This window comes from Periplaneta americana, chromosome 3 (assembly GCF_040183065.1).
Source record: "Periplaneta americana isolate PAMFEO1 chromosome 3, P.americana_PAMFEO1_priV1, whole genome shotgun sequence".
Lineage (NCBI taxonomy): Eukaryota > Metazoa > Arthropoda > Insecta > Blattodea > Blattidae > Periplaneta > Periplaneta americana.
The window spans coordinates 82,002,863-82,028,280 of NC_091119.1; the positions used below are offsets into that span (position 1 = coordinate 82,002,863).

Genomic DNA, 25,418 nt, shown 5'->3' on the forward strand with positions numbered 1-25,418 from the left:
TGGGCGAATCCAGAAATGCATATAGAGTGTTAGTTGGGAGACCGGAGGGAAAAAGACCTTTAGGGAGGCCGAGATGTAGATGGGAGGATAATATTAAAATGCATTTGAGGGAGGTGAGGTATGATGATAGAGACTGGATTAATCTTGCACAGGATAGGGACCGATGGCGGGCTTATGTGAGGGCGGCAATGAACCTTCGGGTTCCTTAAAAGCCATTTGTAAGTCAGTAAGTAAGTAAGTAAGTAAATAAAAATATAAATCTAATAAAATTAATTTTAGCACTTTGTTGAAATTCAAATAATCGAATACCATTTATACTACAATGAACATCTCGGGAAAAGGCTTCACTAATAATTATTTCTAACAAAATCACTTTTAGAATAACCACTGCACAGAAATAAATTTTAAAAAAGATTGGAACCAAAGGTCAAGATACTCATAATTAAATAACAATATGAATAATGGTATAAATAATACACAATAAAATAATTTGGAAGCATACAAGGTCAAAAATGTAGAAAATTAAGCTACAAATTGAATTTAATATCCTGAAATTTTCATGGCACAGACTACGAAAACGGGGTTACAAGATCACCCCACTAGAATAATGAGAGCTATTTCTTAAAGTACCGGTAGATTAATTATTTGTGTTATTTTTATTTCAAAATGTTAGTAGACATATAACGGATAAATACATAGCATTTCAAGAATAAATGTAGAGAAAAATGAAAATAATATTGGAAAATCGTCAGTGGAGTAATCCTATTACCCCACTTGGAAGCAGGAGGGTTAAGTAGAAAGTACTTATTATTCTGCATACTGTAAGCTTTCTTTGGAAGTCATTTCTACGTTCAGTTGCAGATTTTTTGCATCTCAACGAGAATTTATTTCATCATATTATTTTTGTCGAATATGTAGGCTAAAAATTGAATATTTTACATAATTTACATTTTTGCTATTTCTTTGTGTTCTGGAAAGGTTATTATTGACATTGAAATGCATTAAGAATAAAACTACATGTGTTAAATGTTGGGGAAAAAAGTATTGTTTTCATTAGCGTAAAAATTGAAATGCTAAAACATGCAAATTCAAACTGTTCTTAACGCCGTATTTCATGAATTGGAAATATTTCAGTATCGACTTTAGATGTCCAGTATGTTGTTAATCAAGTACCATTAGCAAAAAAATTGTCAGTAAAAAAGTTGAAGAAAAAACGAAAAGAATTTTGGCGGGTTTTTCCGAGTTTTGGATCACTGTGCAGTGACTCGATCCCCGTCAGCCTACCAAAGTCGTCGTTAAACAAAATCGGTTCAGCTCCTGCTGGAATTTTGAAAGTGTTATTGGAAGTTTGTTCCAAGCAAAAGTGCAGTCAATGCGGATCATTATTCTCAACAATTACAACGAAATTATGAAGTTTTGAGAGAGAGCTATTAGTTAATAGTCGAATCGAAATTGCAAGAGGGCAATGCGAGACCTCATACCGCTCGAACAACCATAGAAAAAATCTAGGAATTGGAAGGAATCGAACTGCTGTCACACCCGGTATATAGCACTGATCTTGCGCCTTCAGATTACCATCTGTTTCGAGCCATGGCCCACTTCCTTACTTACTTATAAATGGCTTTTAATGAACCCGGAGGTTCATTGCCGCCTCACAAGAGCCAGCCATCGGTCCTTATCCTGTACAAGATTAATCCAGTCTCTACAATCATATCCCACCTCCCTCAAATCCATTTTTATATTATTCTGCCATTACATCTCGGCCTCCCTAAAGGTCTTTTTTCCTCCGGTCTCCCAACAAACACTCTATATGCATTTCTGGATTCGCCCATTCGTGTTGCATGTCCTGCCCATCTCAAACGTCTGGATTTAATATTCCTAATTATGTCAGGTGAAGAAACAATGCGTGCAGTTCTGCGTTGTGTAACTTTTTACATTCTCCTGTAATTTCTTCTTAGTCCAAATATTTTCCTAAGCACCTTATTCTTATAAACCCTTAGCCTCTGTTCCTCTCTCAAAGTGAAAATCTAAGTTTCACAACCATACAGAACAACCGATAATATACCGGCAACTGCTTTTATAAATTCTAACTTTCAGATTTTTTGAAAGCAGACTGGATGACAAAAGTTTCTCAACCGAATAATAAGGCATTTCCCATATTTATTCTGCCTTTAATTATCTCTCGAGTGTCATTTCCTGCGTGAGTGAAATTTACAAACCTTGGAAAGCGATAAAATGTTGACAACGAATTCTTCGCGTCAAACCAGAAACTGGTACCTTCGCAGGATAAAAAGAAAACTCCTCTAAAATGTAGCTCAAGACCATAAGATCTAATGGCCTTTACTTTGAAGATTAGATTAATTTCTTCTCAAAACAAACTCCAAATAAAATTTTGCTCTAAAACCGACATTACATATGGACAGGATCTGTAATACAACGGAACTTCGTGCACCAGTCGGGGAAATGTTTTTCCTCCAGTACTTATTGTTCTATGTGATAACATGACCCCCCACATTGAAATCAAACCTAAAGGCAATGCGAGAATAGACATTGAAAGTATTATGGAAGGATAACTTCTGCGTGTGAATGATAATGTTATTAAAAATGTGTCGAGAATGTGAATGCAAATGGACGCAACATTGAACAAGTCCTACAAAACAGATTAATACCTACTCAAGAAGTAAGAATATACTGTGTCCAAAGAAACATTCCGTGATTATAAACTGTTATAATTTTGTAACTAAGTGTTACCGGTGCCATTAGAAAGAACAGTTCAAAGAATATCAGGGGATATGTAATTATAATTTTTGGCGGAAGACAATAGATGGCACCATAAGAGGAAAGAAAAAAAGATGCCCGCGCAATTTATCTGGGCAGTTAAAAGAGAGAGGCGCGGGGATATATGTCGAACTTGGAATAAGAGCACATAGGGAAAACACTAGAGGTGGGAGATTCGATCCGGTGCTGTGGCTCGGACTCCGGAGTGGCTCAGTGGTTAGAGCGCTTGGTATGTAAAACCAAGGACCCGGGTTCGAACCCCGGCGCTGGAGCGAATTTTTCTCCTCTAACAATCATTGTTACCATAACAGATAACTTCTGTAGGACCAAAAAATTAATTTTTACGTAGTTAGGTAATGATCATCATATAACGTTTGTCATCTGCAGGTAGCGAAACTTAGTAACTTTCCCATGAATAGTTTGTGCATAGTTTACAGGTAACCTCTGAGAAGTCTAGCTATATAAAGAGCATATGGATGTGAGGTTTAGTTTTCGAATTATGACTTTAGTATTACACGTTTCTTACTGAAAAATCCTAAGTTTTTAATAATGGATTAATGTGTAGACGTTGAACGTTTTTCTGTTTAAAAATAATTTTTGTCCAATGTAACGGAAGATGTATTGGATTATCTATACTAATAATAAATCTGTAAGCGAAAATTTTCTGGTAATTTTCGCTTTTCCAAAAATAATTGGTGTTAACATGTATAATTAATCATCCTGAAACCGAAAATCGCTTTTTTGAAATTATTGTTTGTATGTCTGTCTGTCTATCTGTCTGTCTGGATGTTTGTTACCTCTTCACGCGATAATGGCTGAACGGCTTTCGATGAAAATTGGAACATAAATTAAGTTCGTTGTAACTTAGATTTTAGGCTATATGGCATTCTAAATACTTTATTTAAAAGGGGGTTATAAGGGGGCCTGAATTAAATAAACCGAAATATCTCGCTTATTATTGACTTTTGTGAAAAATGTTACATAACACAAGTTTCTTTAAAAATGATTTCCGATAAGTTTTATTCCAGGAAAAATTTTGATGGGACTGATATTTAAGTCTGTCTGGATGTTTGTTACCTTTTCACGCGACAATGGCTGAACGGATTTCGATGAAAACTGGAATATAAATTAAGTTCGTTGTAACTTAGATTTTAGGCTACATAGCATTCAAAATACTTTATTTAAACGGGGTTTATAAGGGGGCCTGAATTAAATAAACCGAAATATCTCGCTTATTATTGATTTTTGTGAAAAATGTTACATAACAAACGTTTCTTTAAAAGTGATTTCCGATACGTTTTATTTCAGGCACAATTTTGATAGGACTGATATTTAAGGATATACAAGAGTTTTAAAATAACAATACAAAACATTTCCACCACCGCCTCAGATTATAATGTCGTTGTTCCGAAACTTCTATGTGCAAAATATTACATTTTTTAGTAGGAAGAAAAACAAATTTATTCATTCTATGGCAGTAGTGCATAGGAGATCGTGAATTCTTACATTTTCGAAAGAAAAAAATATAATTAAGTTATATATAGTAGATTGTATTATTTGCTGCATCGCTATTTAAGTTATTTAATACAGCAAAAATCTGAAAATCGATATATGACATAGGAGTTATTGCAGGAACGACGACGATGGCTACAATGAAATCAAAACAAATGACTCCGTCTATTTAAGACGGCCTTGACGTTTATCAATAATAATAATAATATACAGAGAATATTTTGTGTTTGTATTAAGTAATCTCAGAAGCTAATTAACCTTCACTATTTGAAATTTGTAGTTTCTCTAGATGGATGTAATGCTACAAATGAGGACTGAGGTAAGGTGAAAAGAAATCTGTACGCACAGAAAACTTAATATTCTGTCGAAATATTGTATAACTTGATTATTGCAACTTTATTTGGTCCACATAAAATACTCTAATTTTATACACTCATTTTACCATAGAGATCACTGGAGCTGAGTTATTTTAAAAGGTGTCATGACATTGCGTTCCTGCGCTCATAATTTACCCATATTCGTTTCCTGTGTTTCTTAAAATAATAATTATGTAGGGTACCTTATTTTTTTATTTGCATAAACAATGATATACAGCCGAGCGAGTTGACTCAGGCGGTAGCATTTGAGACACGCATTCGGGGGTCCCGGGTTCAAACCCCGTGGCCGACCAATCTGACTGAGGTTTTTAATGATTTCCCTCAGTTATAAAGGCAAATGCCGGATTGGAAAGATACATGCCATGATTCATCACCGCCTCAATTACCAATACCAAAAACATTAATCAAAGTCTATCATCATTTACATGAACACAAGCCATCTACAACGCACAATAGAAACAGGAACTCAACAAGAGTAAAAACGGCCTGCTGATATACCCACACATTCTAAACACGCGACATGACCACAGATGTTAAGGCGTGAATAAAATAAACTTAACAAAAAGAAGAAGAAAAAAAAAGATGCACAATAAGGTTAACATAAACATGATCTTCTTACACAATCAACTCTATTAATTTGGAGTGATTTATTAAAGGATGCATTCAAGACTAATTTAGGAAAATGTTAAACGAATTATATTTGCACCAAATGAGTGGTCTCTGGTCCAAAATGATAACATTTTAATTATTTAAATAGAATTTAAATTAAGTAGCATATTAAACGATTTATTCTTCTTTCAAACACGAATGTTGCCTGAACCCAATGTTCTATTTTAATTATGTAATTACTTTATATTTATTTCTAATAAGTGCAGCGGTGCTCACGGGTACAACTAGTATTGATATAAAAATCGCAAAATGGTTTTGTACATAAAAAACATAAAAATTAATGGCAGTTGTTTAGACCTCAATATTTTTTTCGAATATCTCCTCTCATGGGCTTAATTTTGCACTTATGTCTTCTTTTAGACAGTGTGACATATTAAAACTGAGATAGGCCTCTGTATTCATAATTTATTACTGCGCTTATTCTGCTAAGTTATTTTAAGGGAGGACTATAGAGAAACGAAATGTTCTACTTTTTTTTCAGATACTGCTTTCATTTTCGATACAAATAGGGGCTTTGTATCTTACCAACCTAATAAAGGTACCAAAATTTGACTTTCATCATGCACTTATTTTTTTTTTCAGTTATCCTTATTAAAAATGGGGAATATTTTCAAAATTCTGCTCCTCATACAAATTTCATTCAATCAGTCCGAATATTTTTATACAGCACCACTACAATGAGTTCATTTTTAAATAATTTCATATTACAGATAAGAAATAATAATCTGTGAAATAGCTACAACATTAAAAAACTCTTTTGTTTATGCCACATATATATTTTTCTTTTAAAAGTTGAATAATTAGAAAAAAATGCATAGACCTACGTATAATTGTTAAGTATGATATAGTGAACTATAGATAAAAGTCAGATTCTTATCTACAGAATTGTAGAAGACAGTGACGTCATTAGGAGGTTTTCCAATCGTCCTAAGTACTTGAAATTTTGCAAGCGAGTGGAGTAGGGTATTAGGGACGATTTACAGAAAAAAAAACATGTCTTGTCCACAAAATGTAATATTTTCTCTATGGGCCTCCCAAATCTTATCATGTTTCTTCTTCTTTCAATTCCATTTTTTTTTCAAGATGATGTAATTTTCATATTAAAACCATAGAAATTTTATTATTTTCTGTTTTAAATCGCTTTCAAATTCACAGAAAAGTCTTGATCTTTAGAAAAATAAGTTATTTTAAATTGATTTTTAATTTTATTGAGATAAATTTGAATCTTTGTTTCTTATGCATTCATTTCTGACTCCGATCATTATAATAAGTCAGTTTCCATCTACACTGCCATGGTGTAGAATGTAGAGATGCCAGTGAAGAAGTTTGTAACAGTAGAAATATATTGTCTAATTAAGTATATTAAAATGTTATTCTTCATTTCAGGTACGGCCGCTTTGTTACGGAATTCAGATGCCAGTGAAGTTATAACAGTTCCTGAATGGCAGAATTTGACAATTGCAGTAGGATATAATTCACGTGGATTTTTGAACTACACATGCTTTGGACCAAGCGATGCGCCAGTTCATAATAACAGCATGTTCGACTTGCGGGAGAATAAATCTCACATTATATTACACATTCGTAATATTTTCTACCTTCACGCAGGAAACTACTCTCTTCTTCTACAGTATAACGAGGGAACTAAATGGATTAACAAGACAATTATCGTCATAGGTGAGAACTAAAAGGAACCATTTTTATTCCACAGAATACATTTCTTTACTTTCTGGTGAACGAAGATCAGTTGTGAGAGTCATTTTGTTGAAGTAGACAAGAGAATTCCATTAGTAATCATTCTTATAGTTCTAGACCCTTTAAGGGAAAGGACTCACAGGAAATCTCTTTTCTCATATTATTCTAAGTAGAGCCTCTATTTCCCTAAAATAGTTTCATATCAATGAATGAAGCCTTTTAAATACAACATTTTCACTTTTCTCGTTTATGGTACAAACACAGACATAAAAAATGCAAAACAAATATACAGTATTATAAAGAAAATGATACATCTGCTCTCAACAGTATCATAGAATCACAAATATTGTCTTAAATGAAAGCTAAAAGACTGAATCAATTTTATTTGATGATTTTTAGAAATTTTAATTTTTGTATTATTATTTTTATTTTGCACTTTTATGAACAGAAAGAAAAAAATGCACGTCTATTTTTAACTTATTCTTTAATTTACAATTTGACAATTTCCACTCACAGAATTTTTCTTTAGGGACAAATAAACCATGGCGTTAGCTATAATATTTAATTTTTAATAGTAATAATATCATAAACCTTGTTAAGTATTCTCTGACATCAATGAAAATCGACCTATTGGCATTATGATGTCAGAGAATCTGTTGGCAATCTTGGAGGTATGATCTCCATGCTAATGTTTACTTTATTGTTTTCTTTTATTCTGAAAGCTATTAGTTCTCAAAACTGACGACAGTTGGATTTTGGAAAATAGGAAAATTATGTAGGAAAATTTATATTTCACTGAAAACTACTATTTTTTTTCGCAAATCGAAATGAGGGGTCATTCATTAAAATCCGTTCAGCCGTTTTCCTGTAATTTTTCGAATTATATAGAAGATACGTGATTAAGTAATTTATTACACTGAAGGTTAATAACAATGCAGAGTTTTGTATCATTGAATTACACTAAATTAATGACATTTATTACAGGAAAGCCATTTGTTACTTTGCAAAAACAACCCAAAAGTTCATTTATGTTGGGATCAAGGATCAACTTCCTGTTCAGTGTAAGAAGTCACCCTCCCTTCTCAGTATGGTGGAACTTCACACGTGCTTGTGAAAATGGATCTCATATCTGCACTGGTGAAAAATATAAGAGCAAAGTGTGTCACGTAAGTGTATAATTTGTAAGTTTTATTTAATTTAATTTTACAATTATATTGCGAAAATATAGTAATAATGAAATAAAACTATATATTGGATACACAAACACAATTTGATTGCTTTCATAATGATGCCAATAAGACTGTAATAAGACCTTGCAGTTACAAGAACCACTGAATAGTACTTGCTTACAAAATGGCTTTTAAGGAATCCGCAGGTTCCTTGCCCCCTTCACATAAGCCCGCCATCGGTCCCTATCCTAAGCAAGAGTCTCTACCATCATATCCCACTTCCCTCAAATCCATTTTAATATTATCCTCTCATCTACATCTTGGTCTCCCCAAAGGTATTTTTCCCTCCGGTCTCCCAACTAACACTCTATATGCACTTCTGGATTCATCCATACGTGCTACATGTTCTGCCCATGTCGAACGTCTGTATTTAATGTTTCTAATTATGTCAGGTGAAGAATACAATGCGTGCCGTTCTGCATTGTGTAGCTTCCTCTATTCTCCTGCAACTTCATCCCTCTTAGCCCCAAATATTTTCCTAAGCATGTTATTCTCAAACACTCTTAACCTCTGTTCCTCTCTCAAAGTGAGGGTCCAAGTTTCACAACCATACAGAATAACCGGTAATATAACTGTTTTATAAATTCTAACTTATAGCTTTTTTGGGAGCAGACTGGATGACAAAAGCTTCTCAACCGACATCTCTAGAGAAGTAAATAGATCATTCATACTGTCTAGAATCCACATTACTTCTACGATTAACTATTTAAGTTCTTACGCCTCTTTGCCATTTTATTAGTTCTGTATTTTATGGTTTCTCTTGAAGTATTTTTATACTTCATTCTGACGAAAGAGATTAGTCTAGAACAGTGGTTCCAAACGTTTTGCTCACAGACTCCTCTCGACTTAAAAATAATCACAGCCCTCAAATTTCATATAATATGAGGCCTGATTGTTGATTGACAACTCGTGTTATGTTTTACTGATCACATACTATGATTTGAATACTTCAAACAGTATTTTAGACATTCCGGTTTTTATGAATCTCCTGTGTTTTAGCAATAATACCGGTAATACATAACCATGTACAGCTATGAGTTTATAGACGTCACAGAACCTAGAACAGAATTTATAATTAATTGATTAACAAGTGGACTTACTAGTGTTAATTATGTAAGATTTGTCCGGCTTACAGCTGTTTCAGTGCTTCACGCACCATCCTCAGAGCCTATTACATCACGGCGTCATCTCGAACTTCTCTGCCTGTTATGTGGATGTGTTTGATTGTTGAAAGGTGTTGAAGAGTGGAGTCAAATAGTGTGTGTGTACTGAAATTGATCTGTGTGTTAAGAATTTGATCGGGGTGTGTTTTAGTGTGCTTGTATATTTCGTATTGTTCTAGTGTTTAGTTTTTGGTATAGCCGGACAAATCTTACATAATTAACACGAGTAAGTCCACTAGTTAATCAATTAATTATATTCAAGTGTTAAAAGTAGTGTACGCAAGATTCAAAATGGAGAATTTATAAAATGTTTGTACATTTTCAATAATTATACGAATCTTTATAAAAAATAAATGCTTGTACATTTTCAATAATTATAGGGGAACCTGTCCTAAAATGACATACCATAATAAAAAACTGCTGTTGGTGGTGTGTTTATGCATAAATAAAAGATTTTTTTACACATACAGATATTAAACTATATTACTTTTACTATGGCACAGTTAAAAGCAGGATATTTTACATTAGGTGTCCCCTATACAGCTATTAAAAAAATTGTATCGCTATGTCATTTTATCGACAATACTCGGGTAAAATGACATACTCATCTCAAAGTGAGATATCGAATACTTTTACTTGAATATATGACATGAAAATGACTTTGCTCTCTTGGAGAGACTAACAGAATCGCTGTGCACGCAAATTGTACTTAGTGCAATTGAGCCAAGTCTCCTTGCACTTAGAACAATTGAACCAAGTCTCTTTTTGTCTTGAATGACAGAATAAGTCATTTCAATAAAGGTATTACATATCATCATCGTCATCTGAGTTGCATTCCAGATCATCACTGTCCACTTCTTGATCCAAAGGAAGTCTTTTCTTCCCTTGGTGACAAGAAGAGAACTGTGTCCTGTGCAGAATGAGCTGGGGCGTTGTCATGAAGCAAAAGGACCCCCTTGGACAGCTTCCCGCAACGCTTCGTCTTGATAGCCTCCCGTAACCTCGTCAGGAGATTTCGGTAGTATGATCCTGTGATGGTTTGCCCCCTTCTGAGCATAATCTGTCAGCACCATACCTTGGATGTCCCAAAAAACATTCAGCATCATCTTGCTCGATGATGGTTGGGTCTTCGCCAGTCACACATGCTGCTTCTTTAGGCTATCAAATTTTGCCTCACCCCCGTATTCTCCTGATGTGGCACCCAGTGACTTCTTCCTCTTTCCTCGGATGAAGAAACCATTGCGTGGGAGACATTTCCAGAATGACGACGAGGTGATTTTTGAGGTGGAACGTTTCCTGAACAGCCAAAATGCAGACTTCTACAACCAAGGCCTCCATCAAGTCATCCATCGTTGGGAAAAATGTGTCGCGTTGAAGGGCGAATATGTAGAAAAGGACTAACATCATCACCAAGTTTCATGGTCGCAGCTTCATTTTTTCGAGGTGATAATTAAAACTTTATAACTCCCCCTCGTATGGGCTGTTAGTAAAAGTTTGTGCTCGTTGTGCCTCTTTTCCTATAGATATGCCCAATTTGTGAAAAAAACGGAAGTCGAAATACGTAATATGGTCTCACGAATAAGCTTGATGTAGTTTCCTTTAAAGATTTACAGCAGATACTTTACAGAACATCACAAAGAACATGATTCTGCTGTTGAAGATACTAACTGGTGTAGCAGATCCAGCTGCAGTTATAGGAATTAGTGCAGGTACTTCCAGTTCGGCATTTGCAGTTTCCGGTTTTGGGCTTTCTTCTTATGATAAGACATTCAGTTATTCCTGCAGCACTAAAACATGATCAGGAAATGTATGAGGATTGATTCAAAGGCCAAATTCTTGCTTGTGCAAATCAAATAATAGCATTGTGGCTGGTGGCTGCTTTCCTGTAGCCCAATGAAAATAAACTACCAATCTGGTATTGGGTCACTCAGCTCTCCTAAGATAAACCCTCAACTATTTGGAGTCTTCCTGGTTCTGATACGATTTGAGAGACCCAAATAATTTCTCATCTAAGAGGTGAAGTTGATGCGTGATGTGTGGAGAGGATAAAACCATTATCTCTGGCATATGTCAACATATCAATATGTTTGTGGTTCAAATGAGCATCAACCAGAAGAAGTACTTTGTTTTTGGATATGTTGGCATATTCAGCACTTCAGCCATTGTGTAAACAACTCCACGGTCATCCATCCCAGTTCATTAACTAGTCCTAATGTTCCATATGAAACTTCATCAAAAAAGGTATTGTTTTCTCTTCCTCATTCCAAATATCAAAGCAGGCAGAACAAAATTTTCAGGAGAGCTCATATGACAACACTGTTGCTTGTTGACCTCGCTTGGTGCATTTTATAGTCCCTACTTGCTTTTTTCCTCGAGCTGGAAGAATTTTATTTGGTGTTTGAACAGCTAGGAATAGTGCCGATTCATCAACTTTCCAAGTTCATGTAGGATGGATGTGTTTTTCACCTAAAACCACATAAACTTTCAATTCGGGTAAAATGACATAGTGTGTCATTTTATCCTCATAGATGATATGTCATTTTACCCTGACTGGTAGCTTTCAACATATGGAGGTACAGGCAACGCTCACATGGATTTGAAGGTTACAAAATACGTCAAAAATAATCAGAACGAAAGTAGTTACATGCCTCATGTATAAAAAAATATGTTTGATTTCTTTAAGTCTATGTAAAATGCCACCAAAGCAATGTCACTCCAAAGTTCGAGAACAAGATTTTCACTGATTTAAGCACACAAGTAAGATTTTTCACGAAAAATCAACGCAATTTATGGAGGTTCTCTGTAACCAATATATGAACATAACCCAGTTCAAAGGAATTCTGTCTCGTGCACAAGTATTGAGAAACCTAAGGTATGCCATTTTACCTGAGTATGTCATTTTAGGACAGTTTCCCCTACGCATCTTTATAAAAAAGAAATCTTAACTTCTGATTACTAATGTTGTTGTTTGTTGTTGTTGTTTTCTAATGCCAGGCGTTTGACAATAAAGTCATTTGTTGAAAACGATCGCAGAAAGTTTAATTTTCGTATCTGGTATGACATACATATGATGACGGTATTTTGATGTTATTGCCGCATATTGTGAATATCCTACTTCACACAGATAACTTGTTGGAAATGAGATTACTGCAGTTTCTCCACTGCATATTTCGAAATATCTTAATATTTTAAAGAATGCTATACCAGAGTTCAGTAAGACGAAGTTAATTGAATTTTTGTTTTAAAAGTAGTCTGATATCAGAGCTTTTTTTTTATTTCTTCAGAATATTGATTTTTGCCGAAACTATGTAATTTTTCTTCTGGTTGTGAGTATCGAAAATATTTTTCCCTTATATGAGAGATTAAATTCGTCTACTGCAAGATAAGCTGTTACAACCAAGTTGTATTTCTCAAACATTCAGATACGGTAGATGAAATGAGTGATAAATAAAAAATGGAATATATTTGTGATGGAAGTTCGAACACTCGTACGAGAACTTTCCCCGAGGCAGCCATCTTACTTCTGTATAAAGGAACAAAGTACAGAGCTATTATCATAGGTCCCAGAAAAGAGCGGCCGGCAGGCTGGCAACGCCCTGCGTGGTGTGAAAACAAGACAAAAATTTCGAATAAAGTTTCCAAACAGACTTGTATCTTCTGCCAAAACAATTAGACGACTCACTAAAAGATTTAAAGAAATAGACTCAGTGAAGAATCGAAAATAAAGCAGAAAACATAGTGTTCTTATGCGAAACGATTGTCAGTTTATTTCCAACAAGATTCCCCCACTGCTCATACAGCTGCCGCGTCAATGAGGAAATTGAGACGTATTTTCGATACGAGACTAATCAATAATAATTTCTGGCCTCCACGAAGCCCAGATATAATACCCTGTGACTTTTATTTATGGGGAACATTAAAAGATAGGGTTTATAGGAAAAATCCTCATTCTATAGATGAACTAAAAGACTATATACGAGAAGAAATCCAAGCTATTAAAAATGTGGAACTCCAGAGTGTTGTTCATTCGTTTATCAGAAGATGTCGTTGTGTGTGTGGCGGCAAATGGGGGTCATTTTCAGCAACGACTGTAAGCTTGGTAAGTCCAAATTATTGAACATTTATTGTTAGTACTGTTATATATTGGAGAAGCGCTGGAGAAATGATAATGCGCTCGGCGGAAACCACGCAGGGCGCGGCTGGCCGGTCGGCCGGCCGGCCGCTCTTTCCTGGGACGTATGATAATAATAGCTCTGTACTATGTTCACTACCCATTTCTTTACAAAATAATTGAAACTTTCTTGCACTGAGTGTTTTTGATTGAATATTTTCACCACATCCAACACAGTTCGTAACATTTTTTTCCAAAGTTTTGAGAAGTGCTTGCCAATGTCATCACTTCCATAGTCACACTGCGCCAGCTGTTTTCTCTGTCATTCATTTGGCTCTGTCCGTACAAATATCAGTACATTTTCCCTAATTGATTTTACATTCAAACATAAAACCGAGCATGGTGGTATAATGATTATCGTTCCCACTATTCATTCGGGAGGTCCGGGGTTCGATCAGAGGGACCGAGTATTCTGAGTGGGGTTGTTTTATGTTTCTCCAAGTCCCTCCAGTCGAATGCTGGGATAATAACTATTTTAAGGGCCACAACCGACTCCTTCCCAATCCTCATTACCCCTTCATCATCACTTCTCATATATCACCATATTATCTCCCTCAGAGCCAGTGTATATTGGGGAGTACCGCAGTCTCGGCGGCGGCAGCCATATTTATTCCTTGCTCGGCACAGAAGCGTATGCAGTAATGTTAAAACGAAGGTTATTAAAGGCTATATCATACATGTTGTTGTGGTTTATTGAATACAGGATATATGGGTTAATAAAGAATAGTGTCATAGTGAAATGACTCATTAGAGACAACACTTCATTATTTATGTTACGTCAATTTCAATGGGGATAAAATTAGCCATTTTTTACTGCACTTCTCATACCAACACTTCGATTGTCACATTTAGCAGATTGTTGTAGTGCATTTGCTGTAACAGGCAATTTTCTTAACAATAAATATATTCTATCCTAAAATAAAGTGATAAGACTTTTTCAAAAATACAGGGTGATTCAGTGACTATATTACAAACTTTTAGGAGTGATAGAGTAGAGAATTATGATTAACTTCCTTATAGAAACCTATGTCTGGAAACTTTTCTTTTGGTAGTTACAAGCCTAGATATTATGTTAGTCAGTGTAACCAGCTAGAATCGAACTCAAGACCATCCTTTTGGAGTGTGATTGCAGACAACCTGTTTCTGCAAACGTTGGTGATTTCTCATAAACATAGGATAAGCTAGTTGGTATCGTAAATAATATTTTGACTTCATACACTTTGTCTTTTTTTTTTTTCAAATGTTTAACACTCTTTTATTTGGTAACTATTGCGAATTGGGGCGTGATTTTTGTCCATATCGATGGAAAATATAATAAAGACTCATTCATCCCTGTGGAGTATTTCAATAACGTGGACGATTTTCGAGTAAATTTAATTTAAAAAAATCACTAATTTCAAACCGCTGAATGATTCAATCCACTTCGCAACGTTGTAGCAAGAGAAGGGACGCGAGGCAGTACACGTACGTTGAGTTCGTTGACCTCTTACATCTGTATTGCGATATGAAAGGAACTTTTAGCGGCGAGGTTGCCAGACTGCTGGCACTTCCAACTTAATTTTATAATTGACCGTGCATTTAATCATAAAACGTAATATAGGTTTTCTATTCATTTTAGCGTACCCTATCGTCCCTTTCAATCTGCAAGGTTATTTCACTTCCACTCTGTATAATACAGTCGGTATGATGGTTGACAGATGGCTAGCTTCGAGTTTAGCATAAAGAAATTCGACAGGTCTATAAGATTTTCCGCGCCAATTACATTGCTTTCCAGCAGTCAAAGTTCAAATACTCCATGTTGCCACTTTTGTTACTCAGTTTTTATTTTTTATACATTATCATGTCTTCGGATACGTACTCCTTGTATAGAGCAAATGTGGCAGATACCCTATTTCTATTCCTATAGCACGCGAAAAGAAGTGGACATTTCTTTTCATCTCATCTGTCGCCCATTATACCGACCGAATACACTGGTAAGTTTGATAATATTAACATAATATGATCAATTGCAGATCCCCTGGTAACTGTTGATGCACGGAGCACACTTCGGGAACCATTGCTCTAGAGGTCTATCTTGATACAAGCAGTGATAGCAAAAATTAAAATTTCTTTACAGCAGTCAAAAAATCTATGCACCTGGATTGAGTGACTGTAAATATTGAATTTAATAATTATAGAAGCAGTTCACCATGCTGCAGCAGTGTTTCTACATGCTTATTGAAACACTAAATTCTGTAATTGCTTTGTTGAAATTTTGGGAGGCAGCTAGGCAAGATTAGTTTCTTTAAAAAATGACTAATCTTCTGAATTTTTTTTACATTAGTTTCCTTCAGTAATCATTTCGCTTCATTGAACATGAAATGTTGCATAAACTGTCTTATAGCTACGGAAATAATTTGATCATGTTTCTTTTTACTTTGATTGCTATTCAATTGATCATTATTCTCACCTACATTTGACCAAAGCTTATTTCTCTTAGATTGATTTGAAAATAAAAAAGTTTCTATCTTTGCAATCGACCCGTGCTCTTTTTTATTTAGAGTTGAGAATAAAAATATGTTTTGGTCATTCTTATACAGAATGATTCAGGACATCTGCAACAATCTCTGGGGATCGACAGATTTCGCAATGAGGATAATCTTTTGTAAGCAACCCATGTTCTGCGATGCATCGTTTAAGAGCTAAGCGACATCGAAACAAAGACAGGTTTAGTGACATTAATTACGAAATGAATTATTTTTCAAGTATGTTTGCTGACAAGTTACAGGTGTTCAAAGTGTCTATCCTGAACCTGATTATATTCATTACAGTGGTTATCGGCCTGTGTCGAATTTGCTAAAAGCAGCTAATACTCACATAGTCAGTTCCTCTCTGGTGTCAATTCGAGTAGTGTATTACTTCACGTCCCAAAATAATAAAAAAAAAAAGATTAAGGATGTGAAGTCGGGTGATCACACTGACCATGCAAGAGGTCTGGCTCTCCCTATCCATTGCTCCCCGTAGATGTTGTTCAGATGTGCTCGTACAACCAGGTTGAAGTGTGTTGGGACGTTATGTTGAATCACATGTCCCCTCACATCGTGAAGGGTACATCCTCTATGAGGAGCGGAAGCGTGTTCCTAAGAGCGCTACATTCAAACGGGGCAGCAAAATGACAGGACACTTGTAACCTATCCGAAGGGTACTTTAAGAAATAAATGAATACTTCGTTTCATAAATAACTGTAATTGTCATTAAAATTTTTCCATTTTCGATGTCGCGTAGCTCCTACATGAGGCATCGGAGAACATGGGTTGTTTTAACGAAACATGATTCTCATTGCGAGACCTGTCGATCCCCAGAGTTTGTTGCAGAGGTCCTGTATCACCCTGTATATGCATGAAAGTCATAATTAGGTACGATTATATAACTATATTATAATAGGTGGGATCGAAAATGGGCTTTATTTTTTTGGAAATTAAATTTGGATAGGGGGGAAAAAGTTGTATTACGTCCCACTACTTCAGCACACAAAAATTAAATTTTCTAAAATAGTTATTTATGCAACAAGTGGGTAATCTTGATGATTATGGCACGAGTGAATTTTCACGAGTGTCATAATAAGATTATCCACGAGTTGGATACGACACTTCATGGCATCTTAGCATTATAAATTGTAGGAAAGAAATTATGAAAGAAATTCAGTTCGCGATCCATAGCAGACAAATTGTCTTCATATGCTCGTATCGATTAGTTACGCCTGACCTTGGCATTGAGTAAAACATACCTCGTAGGTTATGTTACAAATCGACCCTAACAAGTACTAACATTGTCACTCACTTTCTTACATTTTTCAGGAGATGAAAATGAAGTTTTGAAATAATAGTGTAAATTAGTGCATACAGATATGTAGAGTAACAATAAGATTTTGCATACAATTGGGGAGGTTTAGAGTTACAATGATAGTACTGGAAGACAAAGAAACAATTTAAGACCATATTAACTAGGATAACTTAAAACCATAAAAAATTGAGTTACAATGTTAGTACTTGTTAATATAGTATCTCTGAACCACAGAACTGATTTATGTGATATTACAAATGTGTTACAAAATTGTTAAAGATTGGAAATACATGATACGTTACCTTCTGTCCTGCATTTCATTTCTTGTTACGTCGCGCGAGGCAGCAAGCGTTCCGATATTACGTCATTGCTTTCATTAGCGCTCGTGCTATAATAAGCCGATTACGAACGATATTTGATGTAGTAACAACCTATTTATAATGTTAGGATGGCATAAAAATTTTTAGCTGCATTTTCAAAAAAATGTTAAAATTATTGCCATTTATTAAATAATTATTTGACGGCCCTCCGCTTGACATAGACTGTAACCCGAAGTTGTTATGGTTCATTTAATACTGTAACAATAGATCATGATCATTATTATCCTTTGGTGTCTAGTGTTGCATGTATGAAATTTGAAAAAGTCAGTATTTTTTTATTAAAAATAAAAATCAGTTGTTACATATAATCCTTTTTTTCATTAAGTTACTAATCTTACACTTTGGCATAATTTCTACCCTTTCCAATCAAAATTTAGATATGGGTGTGGCGGGGTGATAAATCTCCGAAAATTATGAAAAATAATTCTAGTTTGAAATGGTTACAAATTAAGGCATGGATTCTGTGTTACAGGCTACATCAAGCCAGAAATCATCACGAGGAGGTGGCTAGCAATGAGATACATGTCACTCACTCACTGACATCCTTAATTACGCAGAAAGACAATGGGTACAGTAGGCCTATGTGCACCACTGCAAAAACTTCCTAAGAGGGTTTAAAGTTCTTGAATCACTCTTCCTTTAGATTCCACATTGGCAATAGCGTCATCGCAGCCTATAGCTACTAAATATGAAAAGTTTGTATTGTTCTCTTTTACTTGGCTGGAAATGGCACTGGAAATATTGTTAGCTGTTACTGGCTCGATTAAAAATGCGTGACCGAGATATTTGTTGCCAAGTTGTTCAATTCTAGAATAACATCTACGCCTCACTTTCATATCCCTGTGACTTCCAGACATCATAAGGATTAGGTCTTTCTTCCTGACGACATATATGAAATGGGGCTTCACTAGATTTGCCAATTTCTTTAACTTAAAATTTCGATTTTAGCAAACACTCTTTGTATTTGTTTAGACCTATCAATTATGTTAGACGTTTTATTTTGGCTCTCTAAACTTCAGTAGTAATGGCTGCAACTTTTCTTGATGTGATGTTAACTCTGTCCTTCTCTTTTGCTAATGATGAGAGGGATCTTCTCATTTGTGAGGTACATTTTCTCTTCAGTTGTCCTTTGATGGCTCTAAGAATATTTCCAACGCAAATCGGAATCTTGTGATACAATATTTGTTGTTGTTGTTGTTGTAACCACGATTGCGGCAATCACCATTTTTCTACATATTTTTTGGTCTGTTATCGGAATCTTGTGATACAATATTTGTTGTTGTTGTTGTAACCACGATTGCGGCAATCACCATTTTTCTACATATTTTTTGGTCTGTTAAAAAATTATTTTTTTTTCCATTTGAGAAATTTCGTTGTTCTTGTCACAGTGGCACAAAGTGGAATTTGGACACGTACAATCCGCAATATCAAACAATTTCCCATCATTCACTTTAAATTCTAGAATCTTACTTGTCCTTTTACTCACCATAATATCAAATTCTAAAACATTTCCTACTTTTTTGTAGTAACTGCTGATAATCATAGATATTCGGAGAATAGAAACTACATTCTCCATTGGTTCTCGCTTGCATTCCCCTTCAGCTATTGAGATTTTTTTCAGAGTTCATAAAATCTCCTTTGTTCTCTTAACAGATAATTCCCTAGCGATTTAGCCACCTTTTCTGTTTTTGTAATTCAAATACACAACAGCAGTAGAGAAAAACAAACTGCTACACTGCAGCACTTTACAACTTTAGAATCTTATAGAAATTTATCCACATATCTTACAGAATCGCTTCAGATGTCATTTTAAAGGACAATAAGTTACATCAAGTTTGACTCATGTAGTGCCGTAGTACGAATTTCACCAGAGTTGATATTTTGTATCAAGATATGCTCGAAAATTTCCTCATTTCGCAGATTGACGAAGATAACCAAGATGGGCGCATTTACTACCAGAAAGATGGGGCAACACCTCACTACCGCTTCGAGTTTCGTGAGCTACTTGTTCGGCGTTTTCCAGGTAGTTTGATTGATCGTGCAGGGCCAACTGCATGGCCACCTCGCTCAGCAGATCTGACCCCCTCGAGTTTCGTGTTTCTTCTTCTCGTCAAAGATCGAGTGTTTGTTTCTCTTTTACCTGCCCATCTCGCTGAGCTGAGAAGTGGAATTAATGCCGCAGTTGCAGAAGTAAATCCTGATCTACTGACTCGTGTGTGGCAAGAAATTGACTATAGGTTGAATGTCACAAACGGTAGTCACATCAACCCAAAATAACTACTTGATAGAAACTTGATGTATTGTTCTTTAAAATGACACAACCATTTTTGTAAGATGTGAATACGTTTCTATAGCCCTCTAAAGTTGTAAAGTCCTCTTTGAAATACTCTGCATTACCTAAAAGTCATTGTTTTTGTTTAAATTATTTAAATTTTAAGCATAGTCTAGTATATACAGTCACGAAGCTTGAGTTTATAAGGGTACTAGGAACAATAGACTGTGCAGGTATTATTTCGCATTGTCTGTAATGAGGCGATAGTAGCGATCCTAGTGGTTAGCAACTATCTATGGATGCATATTTACTACGTATTGAGCTTCGTGACTGTATATACTAGACTGTGATTTAAGTCAATTGCGCTTCGGTGAAAATTTATTCTATGTGAATAAGTTTTCGTGTGCTTCAATATAATGATATTTGCAACTTTTTATCCCTATCCAAAATAAATATTCTAAAAAAGAAATTTTCGATCCATCCTAATATATAATCGATAACTACAATAATATAATATTATTTTGTTTCAGAGATATGAAGTCAAAAATTACACAATAAAATACAGTTATGACTTCAGCTATGAGATGGAAGTACAATTCAATGGAACGTTGACTGTGACAGCAGAAAACTCTAATGGCACACATAACGCTACCTTCGCTGTAGTTACCAGAAGTAAGTACATTAGTTTTTATTCAATTAACTTTCACTATCTATAGTAAACATGTTTTACAATTGTTCTCTATTTACCAAACATTTAGAAGCATGAAGACCATTCAGAATCTGTGTGAAGATTGGAGTAATAATAAAACAACGGTGGGTCAAGAATGAAAGTGAAAGTCGAAGCAATCGGAAGGAACACCATGTCTCAAAACGTTCTGGAAGGTAGAAAGTACCTACAAGTGCCAGAACATCTTAGAAGGGAGAAAGGACATATCTCAAAATTTCTTTGAAGAGAGAAAAAACAAGTCTCACAGTCTCATGGAAGAAATAAAGGACACATCTCAGAACCTGTTGCAAAGGAGAAATAACATGTCACATAACCCTTTGGAAGGGAGAAAGGACATGTCTCAGAACCTCTTGAAAAAGAAAAAAAAAACATCTCAGAGTCTCTTGGAAGGAAGAAAGGAATGAGTGCATAGCATTTGTGTTCCTAAGTTAAGCCGGCTCCACTATCCAGCGCACCAATCATTATTCTCCAGCCAAGTCCAAAAACCATGCCACGGGCGATGGTCTACCATACCTTCGAGATGTACCTTAGATATCTAGTTTGCCTCTCTGGATTATAGGCTTTCATTTTTTTCATAGATCTCTGAGTCGTCCAGCATCTACCAGCATTGCCAATAAACAAACTATCAAGAACACCTGTTACGATACGTCATCGGTAAAAAAGAAATAGGTAACCTATTTTTCGAAATGAAGACAATAATGGAAAAGTTAATTATGAAACTTGTTGGTGGAATGAAGAAGGAAATGCAAGAGAATCCGGGTAAAGCATTTACAACATATGAATCGTTTATGCTTGTAAATTGAATTAATCTGCTTGCTATGTATTTTGTATTATTTGTAGAGCCACCAGCATAGTCCAGTCGACAGACTCGCTTACCTGCTGATCCAGAGCTGCGCTGTTCAAATTGTTTGTATTTTTCCGACGTTTTCCCTAACAGTAGGGCAAATGTTAGATAACCTATGCAGAATTCTCGACCTCATCTTGCCAAATAATTGCATAACTCTTGGGTTGTTCCACATCTTAAAGCTTCAATGCTAATGTAAGAACGAATTTTGTATTCAAAATGGCTTCATTTTTGGGAGTAGTGTTAGTTATCTTCAATCTCAAGTCTGTCGTTGCATTCACTCGGTTTCTTTTAACAGTTTTGTTACACGAAAGAGTAGAAAATGCCTGCTGACAGAAGTAAGATAAAGGTACCTAAAACTGCGCAGCCTCTAAGATTGCTCAGTGTTATATTTTTATAGTTGGCAGCATTATTGATTCCCGCCGTTCCGTCGAGAGAAGTTACTTGTGAGGTATAGCTCTATGGTGTAAAGTGTTTATGTGGAAGTGGATTTATAAAGGTTTCTTAGGTAAAAATTGACTTTACCCAGATTCTCTTATAAATTTGCATATGAAGAAGGTTAAGTTTATTTAACAATTCCAATGGCGCAAACCTGCATGCATGTATTAATGTTGCTAGACAAATACATAAGCTACGTTATGCACTTTTCCTTGTTTGTCTAAGTAAACACTCCTGCCATTTATTGACTACAATACAGAACTATGTAGAATCCTTTAAGATTGCGCACAATCTTAGAGGCACATCGTCTCATAAAAATGAAATATTATTTCTTGCAGCTTTCTACCCACGTGTGTCATGACTTCGTCGTATGTTAGGAAATCAGACAGAAAATTAATATTTACCCAAAAAATTTTAGAGAAAAGTCGAACAATAATTGAAAATGGTAAAAGCATACGAAAATGGAGATAAATTTTCTTAATAGTTCAACCTGAGATTATTGAACAGGCATTACTTTCACCAGGATCTCTTCGTTACCAGACACAACAGTGTCAAAGAAAAGGAAACGAATTTAAACAAAAATCTGAGATTTTCTGTTCCTCTCCGTACAAGAACTCACTTCTAGAAACAATTGAAACTTGTAGCAACAAGAAACCATGCAAAAAGACCAATTCTAGTGATTCTTCAGCTACAACAAAAAAGTCGTGCAACATTAAACAATGCGGAAAGAGTTTCAATTACTGCAATCCATCAGCGTCAACTTCATCACATCGGACAGTTCCAGAAGGAACAATTTTCTGTCCTGAATGTGACGAAACCTATGAAGAACCAATTTCTGAGGACTAGGTGCAGTGTAGTCGGTGCAAACAGTGGTGGCATGAATATTGTTCAAGCTACGAAGGCGTTGTACTTCTTAAATGTGACATGTGTTGACACGCATTCTTAAAGGACAGCGTGTGCAGTCTTAAAGGACAGTGCCTGTAAGATTGCGCGTTCACAACTTTTCAAAGAAGTATTTTTGCAAAGAACAAATATTTCATTTTTGTAACTTTTTCGTATTATTGTGATCTTAAGATTCAGAAGTTTCGTTTCATAAATATAGTTTTTATATGAGTCTCAAAAATGAGTATCTAAGGACACAAATCCACTAAGTGCGCAATCTTAGGAGCATTTACCTTAAGTCACGAGAAACTCCATTAAATGTTTCAAGGCTCCGAAAGTTATTTATGTTCCTCGTGAACTTTCAGCAAAAAAAAAAAAAAAAAAAAAAAAAAAAAAAAAAAACTGACATTCACTTTAATTTAATTTTAAATAATAGGGTAGAATTCATCCGAAATGTAGGACTTTTTTGCAACATTCTTATTTGTATATTAGCAATAAATCTAAAATTACCTCACAATTTCAGTGAATAAATATAATGTGGCATATGGATTAATATGTCATAGTAATAATTTATCTTGTTTATAAGATTTTCGTAATCATTTCACAAGAATTTTACATGTCAGAAACTATCTTTTCGAACACCAGCATTATAAACAGTCTTTATTGTTAATCAAAGTCGTCCTCAATATGCCACATTATCGTACCTACCAGAGCCTAAAATAATACCGTGCCAAGTAAAACGCAATGACTTCTATTATGACAGTGTACATTGTGCCATGAAATGAATATTAAACGACTTTTCGTGCAAAAAATTTGAATACTTCACTGCTGCCATAGCAACTAATTTTTTATTAAATTTATTTATACACGCTTTAACATCATTCTGCGGTAAATCGCGTGTTTAGGATCTGTGTTTATACCAGTAGACTGTTGTTCTGTTGTTGAGTTCCTGTTTCTATTGTGTGTTGTAGATGGCTTGTGTTCATGTAACTGATTTTAGATGTTTGATTAATGTTTATGATATTGGTCATTGAATCATGGTATGTAAATGTCCAATGCGGCATTTGGCTTTGTGACTGAGAGAAACCATAAAAAACCCAGTCAGAACTCGAGACCTCTCGAGTGCGAGTTCCAAACGCTACTCGCTGGTAACTCATTCTTTATAGGCCATGATATCAAACTACCCATTATTACAAATTTGATATATTAAACATCTTGATTACACAACTTTTAACACTATATCACTTCGGAATGTGTATTATATGTTTTTCTCGTGTTAAATTCTATCGTACCCGGTTAACTTGTTTCGGATATACACACACACTCTTTGACTCCACATTACACTATACAAACACACCCCCACAGGAAACAAAACAAAAGGCGCCAAGACCAGCAAAAACCAGTTCTGAAGAAGGCCCATACAAGACCGAAACATGTTAACCAGGTACGATAGAATTTAACACGAGAAAAACATATAATACACATTCCGAAGTGATATATTATGTTACTTCTTTATTAATTGTTTTATATTGTTGTTATATAAAAATAACGTGTGAAACACGTGTATAATGTTATACAGCTATTGCATTTTCCAAATTTAGGAAACTCGCTTCGTTCTTTTCTTAAACACTGATTCATGAAATAAAGTATAATATTATAAACTAGTTTCACATAATATACCATTTCCGGCAATACATTTCATATTTGTTACATTTTTTATTATACGAATGCTTTTTTCTGAGTGAATTCTCTTTCTCAAGTAATCCCGTAAGTATTTTTTGTTATGTTTCAGACCTAAAATCGGTCATGAATTACTTAGAAGCGTTCCATATTAGCAAATATATTCATATGTTAGTAATATACATAAAGCTGCTTTCTTTTGACATTTAATCATGAACTAGTAAAGCCAATAATTTGTTTATGATTGTTTCAATTTGTTTAAAAATCATATTCTTCTTTTATTCACCCGGCAAAATTATCAGAACCGATTTAATGAGGCGTCATTCACGCCCAGAATTATATTATTTTTAAAAGTCCATATCAATATAAAAACAATTATAAAGCACGTAGAACCGTTCATTTTATAATTACTAGAGACCTGCGTTTGGTTACCTAGAGTCATCAAGCAACCCGCAACAGTGTAGCTGAGAATCAGTGGCGTTGAACCTGAGACACACAGTTCAGGTCTGCTGTTCAGTAAGGCAGTCAACATGCCGAAACAAAACAAGAAGCAAGAAGTCAGTATAAATGAGTTTGTTTTTAATGTGATTTATTGTATTAATGTAATTTCCATCATTTATTTATTTACTTGTTTTTTGTTTATTTATTTATGAATTTATTTATTTATTTAATTATTTATTTTATTTATTTATTTACTTATTTACTTTATTTATTTATTTTATTTATCTATTTATCTATCTATTTATTTAACTATACACACATAGGCTGGGTCCAGTTAA

At 34.8% G+C, this 25,418-nt stretch overlaps 1 protein-coding gene across 1 annotated transcript in view; it reads left to right on the forward strand.

Moving 5' to 3' along the window:
* The window catches only part of LOC138696222 (mast/stem cell growth factor receptor-related protein Kit-like), a 222,736-nt gene that overhangs the window by 36,268 nt on the left and 161,050 nt on the right, over positions 1 to 25,418 (forward strand). The window contains exons 2-4 of the mRNA XM_069820880.1: positions 6,723 to 7,013; positions 8,016 to 8,197; positions 20,599 to 20,740. Coding sequence (XP_069676981.1) covers positions 6,723 to 7,013; positions 8,016 to 8,197; positions 20,599 to 20,740 — 615 coding nt within the window. The remainder of the gene's footprint in view (positions 1 to 6,722; positions 7,014 to 8,015; positions 8,198 to 20,598; positions 20,741 to 25,418) is intronic.